Source organism: Papio anubis, chromosome 4 (assembly GCF_008728515.1).
Source record: "Papio anubis isolate 15944 chromosome 4, Panubis1.0, whole genome shotgun sequence".
Classification (NCBI taxonomy): Eukaryota; Metazoa; Chordata; class Mammalia; order Primates; family Cercopithecidae; genus Papio; species Papio anubis.
The window spans coordinates 24,534,520-24,548,993 of record NC_044979.1 but is presented as its reverse complement, the minus strand read 5'-3'; the positions used below and the strand labels follow the sequence as shown (position 1 = coordinate 24,548,993).

Below are 14,474 nucleotides of genomic sequence, written 5' to 3'. Positions count from 1 at the left end.
CAAAAGTGTCCTTCTCTACTTTTCAGGAGGAAGGAGAGGCCAAACAGGTCATTTTATATGCCTGTGTTCTTCTCTGCTTCCCAATTGTCTGTAAAGAAAAGCAGGATTTCCCGTGCACTTCAACGGTTTGTGATAACCTGGCCTCTTCTCTAAGGCCTTGGCATGGTGGCAGTAGGTGTACATGGCAATGCTGGAGATGTGGCTGTTACCAGGCTTGGCCGTCAACATGAAGTCCACCCATTTGTAACTACTAGGGCGATGTAGAAATACCCTAAAATTACTGTCAGATCAGCAGATGCAACCATCAGAGGTAGATTTTCTTTGGTCATTTAAATGTAGGATTAGAAGACAGCAATTCTGTGTGCAGGTTTCTGTAGGAATGCCTCTAATCTGTCTTCCGTTTTCTTTGCCCCACACTGTGCTGACCCCTCAGGCCTGGGCCACCTGATCTCCTGCATCCTCATTAATGGTGCCCAGTACTTCAGGCGCATCAGTGAGTCTGGCATCAAGAAAATGTGTAGGAACATTTTTGTTCTTCAGCAGAATTTGACCAACATCACCATGTCACGGGAGGCAGACCTGGACTTCGCAAGGTAGGAGGGAAAACTGGGCTTAGTTTCTCGTGCCAAAGCTAAGACCTCATTGCCTGCAAAGTCATTTTTAAAAATGGACTCTTGATGCAGAAAAAGCTTAGTTTAAAAAAAGAAAGAAAGAAGCACAGATAGGTGTTTTAAGGTCCTATAGAGAAGGTAATTTCACAGAATTCTGTTGAATTTTGTTACTTTGGCAGGTAGTTTTTCCTGATGTCTAACTGAAGTTGTTCTTATTACAATGCTTGAATAACGTTTTTTTCTGCGTATAAAAGTATACATGCTTATTGTATAAAATACATAAGATAAAATACAAAGAATATAAACCTTTGATCCAGAGGCTAAGATATTTGGTATATTTTCTCCTGACTTTCTTGCATGTGCTGTGTTGTTTATGTGACTTTTCACACATGCTCGAGCATATGATTTCCCTTTTTCCAAAATTGGAACTACGTTAATGCAATTTTATATTAATTTTGTTTTCCCATATCCATAACGTTGTTTGAAAACATAATTTTTCCACATTCATTAATACTCCTTGAAAACATTACTTTTAATGATGCCTGAACAAATATTTCATGGCATAAATGAGCCATATTTATTTTTAATCACTTGCAAATTTTTGAATATTTGAATTTTTCCCTTTTTTTCCTCTCATTGTAAATAACATGTATCTACTGTATTTTTACAGGAACCTACTTCTCATTTCTTCCATCTTGTTCCGATTGAAACCTATCTCTTCTTGTTCTCACTGGGAGGAAAGTGAGAACTCATCACTATCCTTTCTCTAAGTTTTCTGATCTTAATTTTTTTTTAAGTGACAGGCTACTGCTCTGTTACCTAGACTGGAGTGCAGTGGTGTGAACATGGCTCACTGTAGCCTTGAATTCCTAGGCTCAAGGGATCCTCTGAGGAGCTGGGACTAAAGGCGCACACCACCACGCCTGGCTAATTTTTATATATATTTTTTTTATAGAGACAGGGTCTCACTATGTTGCCTAGACTGGTCTTGAACTCCTGGCCTCAAGCAATCCTCCTGCCCCAGCCTCCCAAAGCACTGGAATTATAGGCATAAGTCACTGCATCTGGCCTTGATCTCAATTTTTAATGCTTTTGTATAACACACTTTTTCAAAATTTGAGAGTTAGTTTTCTTCTCTCTTCATTTGTTTTAACACCATCTAAACCTTAATTAGAATATCAAACCTTTGGTGCTTTAATAAAAGCTTAAGCAATTTGAAGATGAGAAATATGTTATTTTCATGCTGTATTGCCGTTTATACCTGAGTGGATTATTCCGTAAACTCCCTTATTTTCCAGAAGCCTTCATGGCTAGGAAGTCACTTGTTTTTAATAATCCCCAATGTTTCTGCCTGACATTTAGTATTTCTGTGTCTTTTCACTTAATTTTTTTTTTTTTTTTTTTTTTTTTTTTTGAGATGGAGTCTTGCTCTGTCGCCCAGGCTGGTGTGCAGTGGTGTGACCTCGGCTCACTGCAAGCTCTGCCTCCCGGGTTCACGCCATTCTCCTGCCTCAGCCTCCTGAGTAGCTGGGACTACAGGCTAATTTTTTTTGTATTTTTAGTAGAGACGGGGTTGGCCGGGTGCGCTGGCTGATGCCTGTAATCCCAGTACTTTGGGAGGTCGAGGCGGGTAGATCACGAGGTCAGGAGATCGAGACCATCCTGGCTAACAGGGTGAAATCACTTGATTTTTTTGATCCCTTGAGAAGTGCAGGAAAATTTGAAACAATTCTTGAGGCATTTACGGAGATGATGAAATATTATATTACTTTAACAATTATAAAGACAAATATGCTGTGATCTTTGTTTTGGTTATGAACCATATATGTTCATTTTTAACCTTTCTTCCTCAATCTGTTACTACATTTGTTCCATTGCTACCCTGTTCCTCTGCCTTTCTGTCCTTCTCCTTCCCTTTCTTTTTCTATTTGTGGGAAAGTGAGAGAGACAGAGAGAGAGAGAGAGAGATAGTGTGTGTGTTTTCATTAAGTTCCCTGTTCCAGGCTAAATTTGGTGGAAAGCCTTCCTTGCTCAGATTAGGGAAACCAGGTGTGACAGAATGCTGCATTTATTTGGTCGCTCTTATGGGGAATGATCTCATTATTGAATTAGTCTAGTCATAATAACATTGACAAGGGGAAGTTAAGAACATAGAGGCCTGAGGGATACAGAAACCCATTACTAATGCTCTAAGGAATACAATTCCTAAATTCAATCATCCTATTTTAAATGATTTTTTTTTATTTAGCTGAAATAAGTAAATTAACACAGTTTTTGGCAGACAGTATGGGGCCTGAAAAACCTGGCATCTGAATAATGCAATGCTGACTGGGCAGGATTGAAGTTGGCATCAGCAGGTCATGTGCCGATGAAGCATTTCTTCAGGAACTAACTGAGTCCCAACCACGCCACGCCTTTTACAGTTGGATTGGTGAATTATGTCCCAGGAAGTAGGTACAAGTGGCATGTGGACCACTTGGGAGATGTACTGCTACTACTATTCTTTATTCTGACATGGATTTTTGACAGGAAATAGGCTAGCATAAACACACAGTAGTGGCTGAATCTGTTCTTCTGTTCCTGCTTCAGAAGACATCTCCTTTCTAAGACTATAAGCTCCAAGAGGCTGAGACTTTTTTCTCAGTGCCTGTACCAAAGTAAGTGTTCATTGTATGTGCTGATTGAATGAACAGATATCAAATCAAGGCTAATTTTGGTGTGGATGAAGGCCTTGGATATTGACAGATTAGTTTATGTTTAATTCCCTGAAGGTTTAAACTAGCCGGCATGGGTCAGTTTTCTTATAAGCTTGTAAGAAAAAACATATTTTCCTTGCAGTTCATTCTTTGTAAAACAAAAAGTATTACAAAAAGAAATAGTGTAGCCCTACTATTCAGAGTCTCTTTCCCTCTCATTTTTTCTTACTTTCATACAGACATACTTTATAGCCTTATTTTTGCCCCCCTTCTTGTTTTTGATAGGGACAGGTTTTGTGAAAGGGGCTCCATCAATTCTACCATATTTGAAGCTATGTAAAATAAATAAAACAGCAATACCAAAATAGCCAGAAATAATAGACTGCAGCAGTATACCTCAGCATTCCTTAAGCAGTGTCTAATCAAGCATGGACAGCATCTGTACTTCCAACAAATCTCTATAGGAATGTTATCTGCTCACACAGTAATTAATCACTAGTTGCCATGTGTCAGAAAACTTATTTAACAAGAAGTTGCAAAGTGCTTGTAGTTTTTTTACCTTCTCAGCCTTCCTGGCCAGTGGAAAATATAAAACCTTTCTGTAATAAAGAAATGAGGGATCTGGAGCAATTCCACTGATGTTGATTCTTCTACTCATAGTATTTTTTCTTGTCTCTCTCATTTCATATACACCTTTCCTCTAACTGATCTCTAATAGGAGGGTAGATCTTGGGTGAGCAAAGGAACCAGACAACCTGTAACATTACCAGAAGTACAGAGAGCCTCTGTCCTCTATGGTAATGATCATGTAAGCTGTCCTACGGTTTTGACCCCACTGTTAATTTTCAGAGCCAAAAAGATGCTTTATCCAGGAAAATCAGTGCAGATGAGTGAGAAGGTGGAAGGGCTTTATGAGTGTGCTTTTTTAGTTCCTTTCATCACAGAGCATCTTAACTTGAGCTGTCATGCGCCCTTCCACATGTGAGTCACAGAAGCCTCCTAGGAGTCCAGATGGTGGGAGCATAACAAGAGAGGTCCAAATGAATGGTGGTTGGAGTCCCCAGGGTGTATCTGACAACCCTTCTAGCTTGAGTGACGCCATCGTTCAAAAAGAATATCCCAGAGTTTTCTTCCCAGTTCTCCCCTCTTTACCCCATTTTGTCTCTTTCTCTACCTCTTCAACTGTCTCTTTTTTCTCCTTTATTTCTCCAATAACTCTACTTCCTGCTGTCCTCCTTCAAGGTTTCATTGCTCCTCAGTTTTTCCCCTGATTTTGGTTTTCTTTGGACTGGTATCTTTCATTCTTAAACCTGTGCAAGATAAGGCAACAAAAGCTGCAGTTCAGGAAGTAGTAGGGCAAAAAATTGTAACACCCAAGACAGATTCCTCGCCCTGTTATTCCTTCATTTCTTCATTCCTTCATCAAATATTTATTCAGTGTATGTTCTCTGTAGGTCCCGGCCTCATGAAACTTGCATTACTGTGGGGCAAGATGCAAAGTAATAAATAAGTAAAATATATATGAAGTATTTCAGATGATAATATATGCTGTAGTTAAAAAAAAAAAAAAAAAGAGTAGGCATGGGGAGGGGACCAGAGGGTGCCAGAGTATAATGGAGGTAATCTGAAATTTTAGAGTGTTCATGGAAGTCCTTAATGAGATGGTAACATTTGAGGAAAAACCTAAAGGAAGAGTAGGAGCAAGCCATGCAGCTATCTAGGGAAAGAGCATACCAGGAAAGAACATGTAAGGGTGAAGAGCCAGAGGGAGGCGGACACTTAACATCTGAAGAACAAAGCAGAAAGGCCAGCATGGATGAAGTGAGTGAGCAGGGGAAGAGTAAGAGATGAAGTCTGGAAAGTCATTGTTATGACACTGAGTTTTACTTTGCATGAGGTTGGAAGCTATTAGAAGGTTTGGCGCAGAAGGATGCTACATAATGTGCATCAGTCTGGCCGCGATGTTGAAACTAACATCACAGTTGTTAGTTGTGGAGGGGTATTGTAGGCAAAGGCAGAAGCAGGAGACTCTGTTAGAAAACTGTAGCAGTAATCTTCTAGGTGAAAGGTAGTGGTGATTCAAAGCAAGATGGTGGCACTGGAGAGGATGAGATATGGTCAGATTAGGATATATTTTAACAGTTAAGCTAACAGGATTTGCTGAGGAATCAGAAGTGAACCAGAGACCCCAAAGTTTTTGATCTGAACAATTCAAAGCATGAAGTTTTTATTTACTGTAATGAAAGTGAACCAGACCATAGGAGAGGCTATTGAAGTGTGTGGAGGGCGGAGCAGGGGTTCAGATAGAGAGTGGATAACAAGAAATGTTAGTTTGAGATGCCTATTAGGCACCAGAATAGACATAAAAAGGGAGCTGGCTATACAACCTGGAGTTGAGGAGATGGGAGTTTTGGAGTCATCAGCTTATAGGTGGGATTTAAAGTCATGAGAAAGGCTGGGAGGTAAGATCTCAATGGGAGCACAAGTAGAGGAAAAAGAGAAGCTGTCCAAGAATTGGACCTTGGGTACCCCACTGTTGAGATGCTGGAGAAGAACCAGCAAAGGAAGTTGAGGAGGTAGCCAACAGAATAGGAAGGTAACTAAGAAAGGGTGTTGTCCCAGAAGTCAAGGGAGGTGTTTTCAGAGGAGTGTGTCTTCATCTGTGTCAAATGCTGTTGATAGGTTAAATTAGCTCAAGACAGAGAACTGGCTACTGGTGGGCTTGACAAGAGCCCTGAAATGCTTTGGTTTGCATTCCTTTATCTTCCATACACAACTGACCTAAAGTAGGAGTACGCTTCAGATGTATATATTTGGGAAGAAGTTCCTCACTCCTTGAGTCTACTGTAGGGTTTGATGTGATCAGGGCAAAAGAAAAATGCAATTATTTTTAGTGCGATGTATAAAAGACCAAATTGGCAGCCTCTCTTTTCTCGAGGTCAATATCAACATGTATAAATCATGTTGACAGTATGTCTATGTGCCCTTGACATGATGGGATGAAAATGGCACTTTACCAAAACCTATTACCTCAGTCTAATCATAAGAAAGACATCAGAAAGATTCCAATAGAGATACGTACTGTGAAATACCTGATCAGTACTCATCCAAACTGTCAAAGCCATCAGAAACAAGGAAAGTCTGAAAAACTATCACAGTCAACAGGAGCCTAGGAGATATGATGACTAAAATGTACTGTGACCTCCTGGATGGCGCCCTGGAACAAAAACAACACTAGGTAAAAACTAAGAGGCCCTGAATGAACTATAGATTTTAGTTAAAATAATGTGTTAATATTGGTTCATTCACTGTAACAAATGTATCATACTAATGTAACATGTTAATAATAGGGAAACTGGGTACAGCTTATATGTGAACTCTGTACTATCTTCTCAATTTTTCTGTGAATCCAAAACTATTCTAAAAAATAAAGTCTATTAATAAAAATATTAGACAAAGTATTTCAGAGAACATTTATCCAATGAAGGTATACAGGTGGCTAATTCACATTGAGCATGAAAAGATGCTCAAATTCATTTGTTATTAGGGAAATGCAAATTAAAACCACAATGAGACACCACTCTGTGCCCACTAGGATTGCTATAACAATAATAATAATTTTAAAAAGACAATGAAAATGTTGGCAAGGTTATGGAGAAACTGGAACCCTCTTTTGCCGCTGGTAGAAGTGTAAAATGGCACAGCTGCATCAGTTCCTCAAAAAGTTAAACATAGAGTTATGGTATGACCTAGGAATTTCACTCCTAGGTATATACACAGATAAATGAAAACATACATGCATACAAAAATACGTACACAAATGTTCATAGCAAGCATTATCTATAATAGCCAAAAAGTATAAACAGGCTGGGCGTGGTGGCTCACACCTGTAATCTGAGCACTTTGGGAGGCTGAGGCGGGCGGATCACGAGGTCAGGAGATCAAGCCCATCCTGGCTAACATGGTAAAACCCTGTCTCTACTAAAAATACAAAAAAAAATTAGCCGGATATGGTGGCAGACGCCTGTAGTCCCAGCTACTCGGGAGGCTGAGGCAGGAGAATACTTGAACCCAGGAGGCGGAGCTTGCAGTGAGCCGAGATCGCGCCACTGCACTTCGGCCTGGGTGACAGCGAGACTCCGTCTCAAAAAAAAAGAACAAACAACCAGATATCCATCAACGTATGGATGTATAGAATGTGGTACATCCATACAATGGACTTTGGCCACAGAAAGAGGTCATGTGCTTAATCTTGAAACATTATGTTAAATTTAGGAAGCTAGTTACAAACAAAAAGCCATTTTGTATGATACTATTCATATGAAATGTCCAAAATAGGTAAATGCATAGGATAGAAAGATTAGTAGAAGTTGAAAGGAAATGGGGAAATGGAAAGAGAAGTCTGGGGGGGTGATGAAAATGTGCTAAACTGGATTGTGCTGATGGTCGTACGGCCCTGTGACTATTCTAAAAGTCCTTGAGTTGTACCCTCTAAGTCTGAAAATTATGTGGTGTGTGAATTAGATCTCGATGAAGTTGTTTTAAAAACAAACAAAAAAAAAAGAGGTTGAGCTTTAAGACTTGAAAAATCAAATGATTTGTCATAGGAAATGAGGAGCCCAAGTTTTATCCTCTCATTAGTGGGGAAACTTTTAAAAGGAACTATTTGGCTTATTTTTTAGTTTCCCTAATCCATCCTGAGAGGTAGAAGATAAAGGAAGAATTTTTGGAGAAGGAGGTGATGCTTCATATTAGTCTTGATAGGAATTATCCGGAATAGGGAGAAAGTCATTTGGAAGAGAAAGGGTAGTTCCGGGGACTGGAGAAGACGTTCAAGGAAGGAGATGGGGAAGGAGATGGTGAAAGAAGAGACCTGAGTCATCATCAGTCCTGAAGTCAGGGCTGGCTTAGGATAAGCCACAAATGCCACCTTATTAAGGCCTTCTCTCCTGCACTTTGAAAACATGCCTTCCTCCCCCACCAGCACTCCCTATTCTCCTTACCATGATTTTAAAAAGCAAGTATCTGACATATTTTGTATTTACTTATTTGTTCCTCATCTGTCTACCCTGAATAGAATGTAAGTTCCATAGGCAGGGATCCTTTTTTGTTCGCTGCTGTAGCCCCAGGACCTAAACCAGTACCTGGCATATAGTAGACATTCAGTAAATGCTTGTGGGTATTGAAGTTATTTGGACTTTATCCTGTAAGTAACTGAAGGATTTTAAGCAGAGGAGTGAGATGGTCAGATTTATATTCTAAGTACATCATTTCAGCAGCAGTATAGGACTTGGATTTGAGGAAGATAAAACTGGATGCCGTCCAATCAATTGGAAGGTGATTGCTAAGAAAGTGATGTGTAGGGGCCGGGCACAGCGGCTCACGCCTGTAATCCCAGCACTTTGGGAGGCCGAGACAGGTGGATCACGAGGTCAGGAAATCAAGACCATCTTGGCCAACATGGTGAAACCCCATCTCTACTAAAATACAAAAAGCCAGGCGTGGTGGCACATGCCTGTAATCCCAGCTACTTGGTAGGCTGAGGCAGGGGAATCGCTTGAACCTGGGAGGTGGAGGTTGGAGTGAGCTGAGATCGCGCCACTGCACTCCAGCCTAGTGACAGAGCAAGACTCCGTCTCAAAAAAAAAAGTAAGTGATGTGTAGGACTTCAACAATATCAGTGCTTGGCGGTGGGGGGAGGGGGAATGGAGGAGACATATTTGAGAAGTGTGAAGGAGCTAAAATTGGCAGGTCTTGGGGAGTGATTGAATAGTGAGGGTAAAGGGAAGGAGTCAAAGGATGACTCTCCAATTTCTAACATGAGTGTCTAGCCAGATTACACCACGGTCAAGTAAGATAAGGATACAGGAGGAGAGAGGAGTAGGTTTGATGGAGGGAAGATCATCAGTGGCTGTGGTGAGTGTAAGATGGATGTAGGACTTCCAAGTGGAGACATCTAACATGCAACTGGACATGTGAACTGGAAGCTTGAGGGAGAGGCTGGGAGTGAACCAACAGATATGGGGAATCATCATCATGGAGCTGTTTAAAACCATTAATGGAGATCAAGGCTGTAGGTAGATGGAGAGCAATCCCCTGGGGAAGACCCAGAGTAAAGGGCTTGAGAAGGAAAAGGAGCCCCTGAAGAAGATAGGGAAGGAATGGTCTCATAGGACAAGGGCAGAACACAGCTCATGCAGACCAAACAGAGTGCATGATCACATAGCTGCCTGCACAGAAATGCCACTTTCCCCGTAAATTGATAGAGCATCCTTCTTCCCAATAAATGGAAGCATTTTCTCATGTTAACTTCTCCAACTCTTTTAATTAAACTGTCCAGATACTTTCCTCAAGTGATAGAGTGACAAAGCCAGCCTAGCAACTAAACATACAGATTCAGACCCCTGCTTCTTCCTTGACCTTGTACCTTCACTAAGGCCGGGAATGATCTCTGGCATAGCTGAGAATGTTGAATTCATCCGAGAGGAGCTGTTTACATAAATTTGTTTCCTACAAACCTATTGCACCAGGAACATTACTTTTTGTTTTCTGCAGGAAAGGTTATGAATTTTCCCTTTTGGAATGACCGAAGTGTAGTTTGATAGAAGGGGATTAGCAATGACATGCTGCCACCTACTGGAAATGCCCACAGACAGCCTTACTGAGAATGTCTGTGGTCTCCTAAATCTCCCCTGACTCTTGCTGAATCAAGAGAGGGTACTGCCCCTGAAGTAGACTTCAAAGGTGACTTGCCTTGAAAACGTGAAATGCCCCACCCTATCAAATAAAATTGTATCTGACTGCTTTGCTAGAAGAACAATTTTGTTTCTGAGAAAGAAGCACAGTATTTGTCACATCCTTTTTTCTGTTTGCGTTTGCCAGCTTTATTCTGCCATTGGTCTTGTTCGCCTTCCCAATTCTAGGGGCACCTATCCTTTTCCCAAGATTTACCTTTAATACTCCAGATTTTTGACTCAAGATTATTAGCCATGTAGATTTGGGATTAATTTTGTAGAAAAGACTAGTCTGCTGCCAAAAAAAAATCTTTTTTTAATGATGATGCCCCTTAAAATGCTGTGAAATCTCTTAAATTTAATAGTGATAAAAAGCTAGTCTCGATTTTCCTAGGGACCAGAGTAAATTGGGAAATGCGATGGTTTACATGGCTCCCGCTGCCAGATAGAAGGAAATATACCAGTTGATAAAATTCAATAATAAAACAAAATCTTGTATGGCCTGATCTGATGGACTTTCTTAAAGATCTTCATATAAATAGATTTAAAGAATATTACATCTCTCTAATTAACCCTCATTTGACCTTGCTGTCCCATTTCTGACCATGTCGCTTTTTTCTGATCTCCCTTTTTTTTTTACATTTACATTAGGTCCCGTGCATTGTAACAATTAATTAATTGATCTCTAATTAATCATTTAATTAGGACTCCTTGAATACAGGTGAGCATGCCTTACTGGTCTGCATATCCTTCACAGAGCACTTCAGAGCAATAAATACTTCTAAGCCTCTCACAAAAATCTCTCTCAAATCAAATCTGACATTTGATTCCCCATAAACATATCTCATGTGTGAGGCTTTGGTTAAGTAAGATTTCTTTTGATTATGCTCAATTAGTGTCACCATATTTTGTATGTATATATTGTCAATGTATAATTTAGGGTTCCTCGAGATTACTGGCAGACAGTGACAGTCTTCCCTTTGTAGCACATGTGCTGGAATTGGAATGATTCAGAGATTAGCATAGATAGCGAGTGTTATTATTATCCAATAACGATCCCAAGGAACAGAAATAAGAAGTGACTTGTCCAAAATCTCTCATCGAATCCTGCTATTTATATATCCTGCAGTACCTTTGTATTTATCATAGTTAGTAAATTAAATTAACCCACCCAGGGAGGCTATTTTTCTGCCAGGGAAGGGTTGCATTGTACTGAAAAGATATTAAGCTTGTTCTGTGACTGAAGCCCAAGAATGATCATTTACCAACTCTATTAGAATTCTCACTGAAAAAATTGAGGCTGGAAGCTGACCTTTCTTGTTTTGTAAATAAAGATGTAGTGTTTAAATTGTGATGCTTAAAAGTAGGAAACTGGCACAATTGCTGTTGTAAAAGCAGAGCTACAGTCCCTTGCAAACGGTATCATGGCCAGACTTTCTATCCTGCCCCTCCCTTTACCTGCTTTGGCATATACAGAAAGAAAGCCCTTCTCTTCATTCCCACCTCCTGCTTTGCTGAACACCCTTTGCTGATCCAAAGAGAAAAAGATCAGAGTACTGAAGGAAGGTCACATGGCCACAGTGAATTCTGTGGCCAGCACTCAGCTCAGGGACCTTTTGTTCCCTGAAACCTTCTGCAATGTGCCTGGCCCATATCAGCTGCTCTTTTTGTAATCCTTTTTTTTTTTTTTTTAATTTTCTGTACTCTAAAATTAATACCTCATTATGTGCTATATTGTTCTTCATTTGTTCCCATCTTTTAATATTTTATTCCTCTAATTTTTATTAGCATGTTCTCTCTCTCTCTCTCTACTGAACTATAAAGTTCTTGTGACTAGTTACCATGATTGTATTTTGTTTGGTTTCTGGCTGGTTTTCCCCGGTTTGCTTCTCTGTAATAGACTAATTGTCAGCAATCTAAAGTATTTATGAAAATAATTTGGGTTTCAAAGTATGTTTCATATGTATTGCTTTCCATGTATGTTTGTTTTTGTTTTTGTTTTTGTTTTTTCTTTAAGACGGAGTCTTGCTCTGTCACCCAGGCTGGAGTGCAGTGGCGTGATCTCGCCCCATGCAACCTCCGCCTCCCAGGTTTAAGCGATTCTGCCTCAGCCTCCCAAGTAGCTGAGACTACAGGCATGTGCCACCACACCCGGCTAATTTTTGTATTTTTAGTAGAGATGGGATTTCACTATGTTAGCGAGACTGATCACAAACTCCTGACCTCAAGTGATCCACCCGCCTCAGCCTCCCAAAGTGCTGGGATTACAGGCATGAGACATGGCGCCCAGCCGTGATGTATGTTTTAGAGAGCATCTATAGCTAAATACAAATAAGTTACCAAGAAAGAGTTTTTGTACCTAGCTTTACAGACCTTTCACTTTAAACTACTTTCTCTAAAACAAGGAAAGCTCCTGCAAGACATGTGATTTTTTTTTTACAAACCATCCTAAAGGCCTATATTGGTGACTTTCTCTCAGTGATGATGATGATGACGATGACATATTCCCATCATAATACGAGTACTTATAATTACTATTATATAATGATCTCAGCACATGACATGAATTTTAGTAAATGCTTTACCTACATTGGTTCACTGAATGTCCCTGAAACTCGGTATGTAGCTATTGCTGCAAATAGATGAGAAAACTAAAGCTTAAGGAAGTTAAGTAAATTCCTAGTTTACATAAGAAGAGAGGCAAGATTCAAACTTAGGTCAATCCAACCCCAAAGTCTATGTATGCTCTTAACTACGTGAAGTGAGGCTACCATTTTGGTCAATGTTGGGTCTCTCTTTTGCTTATATTAAAATATGATTTGATTTTTCAGTTAGTCTCTTAGCTATCAAACATTTTCTTTCCCTTTATTTTCTCTGGTTGGGTGTCTTTCCCCCTTGATTTCCACTGAGCTCTGATTGCTATCCGTTTTAATCCGCTTTAATGGGCAGTTTGACGGCAGAGGGGTCTGCAGACTCTTCCTACCTTGGTAGGTATTATGGGGTTGGTTTTGCTCAGCTGTCAGGTGTTCGTGCTGCTTATGGGTCTTCTGCTGGCCTTCCAAACAACTGTCCTGGGGAAGCAACACTTAGACCCAAGACCACTGTCTCAGAACCTCACCACAAACTAGCACATCGTCCACAGCACTGAGCAGCCCTGTCATTAATCCAAATGCACACACCTGTGCTTTTAAGACAGTCAGCAGCTCAACCAAGTGCTTCCCAAAGACTAGAAGGTATAAGAATTTCCTGATCAGCTATAGGGTCTCTTCCAGGGAAATTGCTTTAAGTGGAAACTCTTTGACTCCATCCCTAAAAGTTCTGATTCAGAAGGCTGAGGGTAGGGCTTGGGCATCTGTAGTTTAACAAGTGCTCAAGAGATTATCCCCATGCAGAAATACTGGCCTGACCTGTTTTCTTTGAGAGTCATGCAATATCCAGACCATTGTCTTTCAGCCTCATGTTTCTCCTTCAGTCCCCCTGACTCTTATCTCCTACTGCAGGCAGTGAAAGTAAAAATAACTTGAAAGCACTTTTCTGTATTATCTTATCATTAAAAGGACCCGCAAGGTGGTCACCATTATTACTCTCAGTTAACATGTGTAGACACTGAGGCAGGGTCGGGTTGTATTCTTGGAAATTTGGGAGTAAATAGCATTTCATTCACCTAGTAGTTGGCTAATAAATCAACCTTTAATTGTTGCATGAATTTGAGTAAGTCACTTCAGCTCTCTTGGCTGAAGTTTCCTCATGTATAAAATAAAGCATTTGTGCCTATAATCCCAGCACTTTGGGAGGCTGAGGCAGGTGGATCACTTGAGGTCAGGAGTCTGAGACCAGCCTGGCCAACATGGTGAAACGCTGTCTCTACTAAAAATACAAAAATTAGCCAGGCGTGGTGGCGGGTGTCCGTAGTCCCAGCTACTTGGGAGGCCGAAGCAGGAGAATCACTTGAACCTGGGAGGCAGAGGTTGCAGTGAGCCGAGATTGCGCCACTGCACTCCAGCCTGGGCAACAGAGCGAGACTCTGTCTCAAAAAAAAAAAAAAAAAAAAAATGAAGGGTTTGATTAGAAGATCAACCATAGGGTCTCTTGCAGATTGGACTTGCCTAGAGTTCCATGACATAAAGCCAGAGAGGGGTTTGAGAGTTCTAGAGACCTGCCTCAACTCTTAGCTCTCAGAAAAAACTATTACAGGAAAGGTATCTACGAGGAAGGAAATTAGCTCCCATCCAATTCTATAAAGATACTGTAAAGATTTCTGAGATATGCAGTATATAACAGGCATTTTAATATTTGTTGACTGGATAAACTAACGCGTGTGTGTATGGATGAATTAATGAGGAAGGAAGGACTGTAGGTCTGTTCCTTTTCATAGTCAAGATCATGCTTATAGCATTTGCTCACCACACGTACAGGAAAGTAAAACAGAGATA

At 40.4% G+C, this 14,474-nt stretch overlaps 1 protein-coding gene across 5 annotated transcripts in view; it reads left to right on the top strand.

Annotated features, from left to right (window-relative positions):
- The window catches only part of EXOC4 (exocyst complex component 4), an 818,008-nt gene that overhangs the window by 758,991 nt on the left and 44,543 nt on the right, over positions 1-14,474 (top strand). For all 5 annotated transcript variants that reach the window (XM_017957173.2, XM_021935349.2, XM_017957174.2 and 2 more), the window contains one exon: positions 434-593. In XM_017957173.2, coding sequence (XP_017812662.2) covers positions 434-593 — 160 coding nt within the window. The remainder of the gene's footprint in view (positions 1-433; positions 594-14,474) is intronic.